The sequence below is a fragment of the Orbicella faveolata genome, unplaced genomic scaffold (assembly GCF_042242905.1).
Source record: "Orbicella faveolata isolate gen_17 unplaced genomic scaffold, um_ofav_v1 contig_25, whole genome shotgun sequence".
Lineage (NCBI taxonomy): Eukaryota > Metazoa > Cnidaria > Anthozoa > Scleractinia > Merulinidae > Orbicella > Orbicella faveolata.
Genome location: NW_028301553.1, coordinates 9,352,501 through 9,363,197, shown reverse-complemented (window position 1 = coordinate 9,363,197; position 10,697 = coordinate 9,352,501). Strand labels below are relative to the sequence as shown.

The following is a 10,697-nucleotide window of genomic DNA, read 5'->3' as shown; positions in this document are numbered from 1 at the left end:
GGGGAGAAATAACTCAATGTATATTCAATGCCTGCTGCATTCTTTCTTTCACATAACAACCAGACAGTTGCTCAGAAAGAAAGTAGTTTGGAGTCCAGCCAGCGTAGCTTAAAAGCTTGTTATCCTGAAAATGTGTGCTTCAAGGCCATTATTTCTTACCTTTTCCTTTTTCTTTTTTTCTTTTTTTTTTATATTTCTAATACTAACAGTAGCACGTTTTTGTACGGACAAGAAAGGGACGAAGCTAAGCGCCTGTATGAATTCTGATTTTTCTGGGACAGCTTGAACTGTCTGTAACAGAGAAGTGTCCCTGAGTTATGAATATGTCTATAAGGTTAGGTTCAACTGAGCTAAACCAAATCCACGAAAACGAAAAAGGTCTTGTTTTCCCGCCTGGCTGAGAATTCGCATGGTTAATTAAAAAGCAATAATCAATAACAACTTCAGACTTGGAAAGAAAAAATCAACTAACATCTTCGACCTCCCTTAGTTTTGTATATTTTAGAAAGCAGGGGCATGTTGTCGAGTACAGTTGGAGTGACATTGCCTGAAAAACCCATTTGGGCCCAAACTAATTGAATTAGTGTTTATTTTCTGTGCTTGTCTGACACATCCACAGGGAAATTTGTTTTGATACGGCACAAACATTGCAATTCTGTATAATTTCCAAACATGAATAAAGAATTCGAAATTCTGGTTGGTCGATAGGCTCGACTTACGACGATGACATTTCTCAGCTTGGTTACTAAGCTACTCCACCACCTAGTCAAGTAAACAAGCTAGGCGGATGGCCACTGCATGAAATATTTATTTATTCCAGAGACATCACTCCAAGTCCCAGGTATTGAACGCATAGGGAAGTTCAAAAATGACTACCATTCCCACAGGAGCAAGATCGTCCACGTAGTGCTAATGGGATTTGCCAGCCATGACAAACTATGGCAGATGGAGTGACCGAAATTCGTTTTTTCTCAGACTGGATAGAATCATTTTAGGTGATGACTATCCATGAACGAATCAATTTGCTTTATTTATTTTTCTTGTTTAATTGATGTATAAGTTGAATCACAATTGACCTATTATTAAACCTACACGGCCACATAGATGAATACTGACGATCAATTGCCTTTGTGTTTCCAATTGCTTCAGTCTGTTATTTGTAGTCCTCGATATTCACCTATGAAAAAATTCACCCCCGAAATTTGTACCGAGACAATTGGGAGTTTAAGTAACTATGACGGCGATGCTGTGGGCAACGTAGATTAAAAAGATGAATTTGTATCTCACCTACGAATCTCGCGATACTCTAAAGGGGTTCAGTTTGTTTGTCTTTGTCTTTTTTTTAAATATTAAAAAAGCTGAAGTTCGAAAAATAAAAAACCAAAATCATCTGTCGTGGTTCCCGTTCTCCACACAACGCAGAATTTGGTCATTTTATGTTCTTCAGTGTTTTCTAGAGGACGTAAAGAAATGTAGCAAGAGTTATAATGTATGTGTAGAGCCATTGTATTGCTCGTTGAATCTTTGTTTGGCGACATTTTCGTTGCCGTTGCCGTTGTGGTTTCCTTAAATTTCCTATTCGTTGAAGGCGACTTGAATATCGATGCGTATTTACCTAGCCCTCGATTTTGCTTTGGTGTATCTTCACCACGGTGGATAAGTTCCTCTACTTCGCCGTGGTGAATATTCACCTGTCAATTATTAATTTAGTGCATTAGAACAGATCAAAATAAGTACATAATTTATTTTTTGTTCTCCCTGTTCGTTCCGTTAACCCCCGTCTTCAAATTCTAACGGTTTTTATTACCATAATTTAGCCATTAAGCATTATGTTATTAACACTTCCATTACTTTACTCCCACTGAAATAAGTTACACGATATTATATTCTTAGCCTTGACAATACAGTTATGTATGATCAAACCAAGCTTTATTACCATGAAAAGTAGAATACTTTGTCGCGTAATAATAGTGTTTATAACACATTGTAATATTAAAGTGATATTAAATCATACGTTGTCAAGGGCTCGAATTATCCTACCAAAATCGCCTTTCAGTGGCACAAGTCAAAAAATGAATTTTGCTTCTATTTTGCCATAGATAAGCCCTAGTAAGAATAGAAACGGATAGAAAATTTAAAAATTAAAAATTAAAAAATAAAATAAAATAAAACATAATAGAAAAAAATTGCATTGTGCATGCGACCTACATTTTATTTCTAAAACTTAACTCTATATTAGCTCTAAATAATCCTTTTTAAGCAAGTAAGAACTTCATTCTTTTGATAACAATGTAGGACGTGTTAGAATTTTATTGTAACTGGAATATTGTACTGTAAGTAATGTAAATATTTCGCATAACATATTGTAAGTATCCTTACTAACGGTACGTTCAGCAAGTAATGTAAGGACTTATTGTAATAGAGCATTGTATTGTTAGTAGTCTAAGTAGCCCGTATTGCAAGTAATTGTATTTTTTGTAAGTAATGAGTTCAGTATTTTGTAAATTAAATGATAGAGTTGATTGTCGAAGCCGAAGTGAACAGTGATGAAGATTTCCTACGACTTCGTCGCGGTATATATTCACCAATCTCCACTTCGCCTTCGGCCAATAACTATTAATTGTTTATTAGGTACGTTAGAACAGCTCAAAAAAGTACATATTTTACTTTTTATTCTCTATGTTCGGTCCGTTAACCCCTGCCATCAAATAATAACGGTTTTTCACAAATGTTCACTTCGCTTTCAGCGTTGAATTGCCAATTATTTCTTCGGTACGTCAGTGTTGTCTAAAAGAGTACATTTTATGCTTTATTTTCTTTGTTCGTTCAGCTTATCGCTTATTTTATTTTATTTTATTTTATTTACTTATTTTTTTTTTACAATTTGTATATGTAATCGCATGGGCCCAAGGGCAATTACGGATTAATTTCACGCGTATTTTCAAAGTTTTCACAAAGAGTAAAATTAATTCTCAATTGCCCGAGGGCACTTGCGATTACTTATTTATAACATAAAGGGCAAAATTCTGTACAAAGGAAAACTTAAAAACTTCATTAAAGAACAGGCTAGCAGTAGAACAGAGAAAGCCTACTATAATAGTAAGCAAAACGCAGCAAGTCCAATTCACTCAAAGCAATCTAAGTTTATTCACCTTTTGCGAAGCTTGCAACGGCGTGAAACTACTTCATCGATCGATGAAAGAGGTAAACAAGTGTCCAAACGAGCTTTAATAACTTCTTGAATCCAAAACTCTCCTGTCCACCGCGAAATCTTAATGTACCAACAAAATTTACGCTGTCTTTTACGGCGATAAGGTGACCTGTGATACTAATAAGGCGACCCGATGCAAAACGAAGAAATTAACTTTGGCAGCCATGAGGTTCTGTAGCTCTATGCTTCGTGCGACACCAGCCGTCCCCACTCAAACTTTTTTTCAGGCTGCGAATCGATGCATTTTTGGATAGAAAAAGACTGCGCTTTGCTGCATGTTAATTTTCTTTCACGCTAACATGAAATAACCCGTTTAGATCAAACTCAGAAGTGACGCGTTTCTGAAATTCCTTTTCAAAATCTGTTTGAACCTGTTAACCGGGAAATTAACTTAATGCAGGCGTGCTCAGCCAATCAGCATCAAGTAATCATGCTTTCTTGATTACCAAAAGTGCCTTCGTGATTAAGAAAAAATGCCCTCTGTCTCAGCCAATTAGGATTCAGCAATTTTATTCCTTATGTGACGAAGTCATGAAACCATTTCTACTTAACAATTAGACCCGTAGCCCTTGCGGGCTACGGGTCAATAGCCCACGAGGCGAAGCCGAACGGGCTATGGACCCGTGGCCCTTAAGGGCGAAGGGTCTAATTGTTTTAGTATCACCCAACTAGTCGGACAGAAAAGGCAATAATAAAGTTAGCAAATGCAAGTTGAAGAAATATTTATTTGGGAATAAAACGAAAGAAAACGTCACGCTCGATTGCGCCAATTTCGCTACTCGAGGAATATTACTAATAGTCCTCTAGTAGCGTAGCCAATCAAAATGCAGGATTTGCATTAGTCCACTAGTTGGGTGATACTAATGTATGTTAGTACTGCATGGGAAAATCTGCCATAAACGTAATAAGAGTGGAGAGGAAAAGATATGTATATTGCGACAGGCGAAGCTCAGGCCGATGCAAAGTAAGTCTCTCAGTAAACCTTAAAAAGATATACTTATATCTGCGATTCAGAGAAGCTGGTCTTTGATCCAGTAAATTCTTTGTTCTTCTTGTGGCTGTTTTTATCACGAGAGTAAAAGGAATTTTCGTGGAATCCAGTTTTATCGGTTTGGTTCAAAAACGCGCGCTGCGTAAAAGGTCCACAGCTGGAGCTTTTCTGGTACCTTTCAGGGTATTGAGTCGAACAAAATAATATATATATTTAGCCAAACCTAAAAGCGGAGCTCCTGGGCTGCGTTGTTCAAAGCCCGGTTAAGATAACCTAGGTTAAGAAAGAATTTTGATTTTACTTTTGCAACTTTGTAGTGAGGTTTTCCGTATATATTCTTTGGCCCTCTATTTTGAAATTGAATAATCTCAAAATATACAAAACAAAACATTTGTATTCAATAAATATTTATACTTCTGTTAAATTTTAATCCTGGATTAGCGTTAACCGGCTTCCGAGCAACCCGGCCCCGTTTACAACAAGTTAACCTAACTTGAACCCGCGATCCGATAGAAAAACCAGTTCTTGGACAGTGATCAACTTTAACAAGCACGTTACGTCGATGAGCTCTAAACGCGAGCCCGCGATATGGTCACATGATACTGGTCAGCGGATACCTTGTTTTGACAGGTATCAATTGACCATAACATGGATGTCCAATATCATAGAAGGCGGCTATAAATCAAGGCTGCATTTCTCTGTTAGCCTTTCGCTGGAGTATGGTCGCCAGCTGGCGCGCCCAGGAGCAATACCGCTAGCCATGATAACCATGAGAAAATCAATTCATAGGTTTCCTTCTCGTTCCTATATGGGTATGGGGCTCCGCTTGGCGGATTTTCAGGCCGCCGGAGCTCCGCTATGACAGGAGACCATGTGTTATGTAAGAATTGGAACCTATTAGGGGAGAAAGAAGTTCAAGCCACGCCCACAAAACAGGATGTTGGTACCTTTTAGGAGTTCTTTTCTAAAGTTCCGACGGATACCCCGGTCTTTTTTTATGTGGACACCTACCAAAACTATTCTACCGGAAAGTGTCCTTCGCCATGTAGAGACTTAAGAAAGTTCAGACTTAATTTGATAAGTAAAACTAGTTTCAAAAAAGGCCGCTATCAAAGTTGTTCGTAGTCGGTTTATCCAAAACTTTGATTCGAACTTGCTTTGGGAAATGGAAACGGTAAGACTCAAAACCCCCGCGTTTGGCCGTTCCTCAACAGGTACAAGGCAATGACAAAAATTTGCACTAGCAATGGGGATGAGTACCAAGTCTTGCCTCCATGAGTTTCCCAGATGAACTGTTCGTAGAAGGAATGTAATACACCAGACAAAAAGACAAAAAAGCAATCATTTCTTAGCCCTGTTTAATTTTAATCCAGTGTAACGTACGTACATTTTAAGTATAACAACAGTACCTATCCCACAATCACCTATGTAAAACGATCTCACGACATTTGAACCTAAATTCAACTTTAACCCTTCGCAATTGCTCGTTGTTCTCGAATAAATTGACAACGATTCTTTTCCCCAGCTGACATATCATCGTGTTATAGAGTTACTAGGCAGCGATTGATGCCGAGCTAAGGAGAGAAGAAAAACAAACAGAAATTAAGACATGTTGATAAGTTATGATAATGAAACCTGACAAAGCTTGCTTGAAAGAATTCGCGTTGCTGCTATTGGCAAGGTTCTAGATTGAGATGAAAGGTCTTAAATTTTATTTTCTTTCGCGTGCATGATGGCTGAAACATTATATAATCATTACCGGCGTTTGCTTCAACTTAACTGGACAAAAATTAAACTCGTGTCCTTTGCAGTTACATTCTTAAAGGTAAAACAAAAAAGTTTAAAATAGTAAATCCTGCTTAAAGTTGCTTAGATCGATAGCCATGTAAACGGGAAATGCATTACAACTACTTAGAAATCGCAAATAGGGAATTAAAGTACTAGCGTTTGCGTCTCAAAAAAAAAAAAAGCACGCATCAGATATTCCGCAAAAACAAAAAACAAAAAACGAAAAAAAGGCAGAAAATAAAGCAACCAAAACAACCACAACAGAGATAATAGAGATATTCCTTACGGGAGGCCTCAGTTTTTCTTATTTTAGGTTATTTTATTACATTATAAACACTTTTTAGGAGGATTCAGTATTCATACCTATCGACCGGCCACGCTCCCGGGGCTCAACAACGACGTTTCAGACGGCGAGGAAGTGACAGTGTACAGTGTAAACGATTCAAACGTTGTTGAATACTCATTGATCACTGTGTACTGTCTAAAAGCAAAACAGAGCAAACTGGATAAATGTAAAGTTCTTTACGTTCAATTGCAAAGGTTATAGATTGTGTGGAATTATAATTTAATAACCCCCCTAGCTTCAGGCAGATGTAATCCAGTTCCTTTTGGTGACTGCCGACGCAGCTTCTAATAAATTCTGAATTGATCGGTCCCAGTTCCTTGTTGAATTCCTGTGCTGTGTTCTTGCCACATGGTTAGGCCACATTATTGGCCGCATTATTTATTTTAATAGCGCCTCCCCTCACCCAGGAGAAAATACGTTAAACGCAGCACGATTAAATTGACAAACTTTTTCAGGAAAAAGGTTTTCACTTACTTGTTTCAAAATTGTATCTTCAAGGGTGTTTGGATTTTTATTTTCTTGTCGAGAAGGCCTTACGTACTTTGCCTTGAAAAGAGCAAAACTCTACCCTAAAATTACACTTTTTACGAACGCTAGCAAGCCAAAGTAATTTAGCGTTGCTGGAAAAGCTAACCCATATTACTAAAATGTCACCACTAGATGTAATTTAAACCTAGGCTTTTAGCAAATTTTCAAAGTTAAACGCTTTGATGGTGTTGCGTCACGTCAAAATTTAGGTCAATTTCGTGCACCAGAAAGCGAATCTGATACATGTTCAATTGGAATAACTGATCTTAGAAACCTAAAGACTATTTTACGGCAGAGTAGAGCCACGGTCAAACTTTTCTGGAACAATGTTGGAGATAATGATCACGGCGTGAAACGTCAAAATGCCCGGTAATTAGCTCAAGTGCATAGTCTTTCAGAAGCTCTCAATTTTTTCGCTTTATTTACCCAATCGAGATTTGCAATAAAAACAGAAAGGGATACTTTCACATTATATTTTACATTTTACATTTTACATTCTTAAAAGTATAACAACAAAGTTTAAAATAGTAACTCCTGGTTAGAGTGGCTTAGATCGATAGGGAAATAAACGGGAAATGCAGTACAACTACTTAGATATCGAAAATAGGAAATTAAAGTACTAGCGTTCGTGTCTGAGAAAAAACAAGCATGCATCAGATATTCCGCAAAAAAAGACAAAAATAAGGCAACAACAACAACAACAATAACGAAACAGCTCTTAGAGATATCCATCACTGGAGACCCCAGTTGTTCTTTTTTTAGGTTATTTTATTACATTAAACTTTTCTAGGAGGATTCAATATTCATATCAGGAGCCATAATCGGGGACGGAGACCGTAAGCGCGCGACATTTCTAGTATTGGGGCTGTCCCTATGATATGGGACAATTTTTCTATTTTTAAAACAAATCGCGTCATCCCGTGCGGCACACGCGCGTACATGCTACGAGGATTTTTGCAGATGTAGCGCGGAGAAATGGCGTCCGAAATTCCCGAAATGTTTGATGCTTTTGGCCCACAACTCATTACTTTCATGTCTGTTAAAATTTTGCTTCAGTGTTTTCGTCGTAAGCTGCTCCAGTTTGAGTGAAGTAAAACAGTGTCAAATTTAGTTATGTGCCGCTTTGTATCAGCGACCTAGTTGTGTTCCGCAGCTTCTTTTACAAGAGCTCCACATTACTCCACTCTAAGTTTCACATATGTTGAAGATTGACAGCTTTTCCAAAACACAGCAAAAAAACTAGTTGGATATATTTGAATATAGCAGCGTTTCAGGACTTCAAAGTTTCCCTCCTCTTGCCACACGCTTGCGAGGATTTCACCAGAGTCTATCTCGGCCGAACAGTGAAAAAAAAAAAAAATAATCCCAAGTTTGAGTTTCGCCTGAATTGTAAGTAACGCTTGATGTTTTATCAAGGCCCAATTAGTCCATCAGCTGAGGGGGTTGCATGGCTCACTTAAGGGGAACAAACAAAACTTGCATAATCTTAATCTTTGACTATTAAGCATCATAAAAATGTATGATAGCAAGTATAGAACGGTAGCTTTCATTTTGTAAATCGAATTTTAAATTTGCCCCTCAAAACCTCCGTTTGGTCGCCATCTTGGATTTCTAAAAACACCTTTAAAATTGTTTTTCTTTCTTAAATGCGCAGTTTCTTTGCCAAGACGTATATTTGTGATAATTCGTATCAGAGATATTATTTCAGCCTTCTTTACGGTTATTTTGGCTATGATGATGTCATAAATGACGTCACATTGACTGCCATTTTGTTTTCTATATATGTGAAATAACTGAAATTACCATTAAGGCTTCTGCATCACAGTGCTACAAAAACGTGCTTAGAGCCATTGCCAACGTCTTTTTCCACATTTAGTTTAGTGTACTACGCCATGAATCAATGAAGCACAAATCAGAGTAGATAACTAGGTCCACACTTCAGTCTAGAGCTCTCTGAATACGAAAGTGCGACGTTTGTATAACGTCCTGCTTCAAGGTTGTTACTTGCATGTGGGATCTATAACATAGAGATACGTTCAAGTCATGTACTGCTTTTGCCTCTCGAACATCGTATTTCGCAATAGAAGGCTCCTACGTTCCTTAGTTGCAGAAAGCGTTATACAACATGTGATCTTGCTATATAGAGCCTGAAGAAAGACACAGCAAAATGTAAAACTATCCTCGTGTTCACTATTCCAGTAACCTACACTCTTGAACGTATTTACCCGTATCAATCCTCTACATCTTCAGAGTCACTATCCTCACTGAACGCCATCATCAGTCACCATATTCTCACGCTGGACACTGCACATATCAGTGCACTTCAGACCCGCCTTCGAGCAGCTGCAGTTGTCGACCGTGCATGCTCTCTTGCACGTACAGGAGAGTAGTTCCAGCACCTCATCTGGAGCCGGCTTAGATCCAAGCCACACAAATTCCACGACATTTGAGATGTTGTCTACTTCCCAGCCGTGCCCACCAGGGGGGGGAATTCCGGAAGGGGAACAATGGCTCTTCTCCAAATTGCTGCTTGATAATTTGCTCTTGTTACTTGAAGTCGTAAAGATGACTGGTACGGCGGCAAAGCCTCTGGCTCAATCTTCCCGCCTTTGGCACAGTGGACACCATAGCGCAGCACATCTACACTTTGGCACTTCTTCCCGTAAATCTGACACACGAGGGCCTCCGTATCTTTAAAGGTATCCTCAGATACTTCCCACTCCTCCCCAATACTTCCCATAGCTCGGACGTACTTTTCACTGCGTTGAAGAAGCTGGACTGCTTTCCACTTCCCTTTCGAAGAGAAGGCAGAGATGGTATCACAGCCTGTGATCGCTTGTACACCGATAAGGGCTTTCATGAAGCAGTTTTTGTCAATGCCTGGGTGGAGTTGCATCTCGAAGCTGTTCACGACTAACGAAAGGTCTATTATTCTGGTCTTTGACCCTCTTCCCTTCTTCATGTAGCACTTTGTAAGGCTTGGGCTATGAGCAAGAAGTAGGACAAGGACATCAGCGTCATCAGAGTGGAATGACACACGTACCTCCCGTGTGCCGAGCATGGAGAACCATAGGCGTATCTGCCTCTTCGTGATTACATTGTAACTCTGGAACAGGTTCGCATGTGGCTGCGTCTACTCTCCAGCACTGGTCTTCGGTCGTCACGTACATGGTGCGGTTGCCGAGCCTGCCTCTAAATGCTTCTGTCTTCCATTGTGACACAAGGAATTTGACAATCTCTGGCTTGTTTGCGGTGACACTGAGCAGCTTGTTCCATGACTTTGCCGTTTAAGCAGGAAGTATGTTCTTGTAGTGTACACCGTCAGACGTAGACACTCTTTTAAACCTTTCGACATTCTTGATCGATACATCGCGATACACGTCGAACACTACGTCTACGCGCCTGCTGCCAGTGCTCGTTACCACCTCAAACACTCTCTCAGTGACCACAAGGAACGTAGCTCCAGAGGGGATCTTCAATTTCTGTAGGACTGCCATTCCATCAAAATTACTGGTTGCGTTCTCTAGGTATTTTTCGGTGACTGTAATGCGTCGCTCTAGCTGTTGGGAACGTTTACCTTTGCTTGTCTTTCACGGAAGCCCATAAGGATCAGCAAGAGACCAAGGAAGAGGACCAAGAGGATAGGTAAAAACAACTTTCATGTCAATCTGACGAAACTCTCCGAGAAGTGCCATCCGGGCAAACACATCACGATCCATACGGAGAGGAAGTACTAGATCCTTGTTGCGAACCTTACGCACGACCTTCAGATCTTTAAAGGACTTCAGCTTGGCTTTCTTTAATGTATCAAACTAATCTGAAGTGGGATTGGA

At 39.3% G+C, this 10,697-nt stretch overlaps 1 protein-coding gene across 1 annotated transcript in view; it reads right to left on the bottom strand.

Moving 5' to 3' along the window:
• Positions 1–5,543: 5,543 nt before the first annotated feature.
• LOC149108849 (uncharacterized) overlaps positions 5,544–10,697 on the bottom strand; it is a 13,211-nt gene continuing 8,057 nt past the window's right edge. Inside the window, exons 5-6 of the mRNA XM_089293553.1 lie at positions 6,354–6,471; positions 5,544–5,776 (exon numbers count right to left, since the gene is read on the bottom strand). Of these exons, the coding sequence (XP_089149679.1) occupies positions 6,354–6,471 (118 nt within the window). The 3' untranslated portion in view covers positions 5,544–5,776. The remainder of the gene's footprint in view (positions 5,777–6,353; positions 6,472–10,697) is intronic.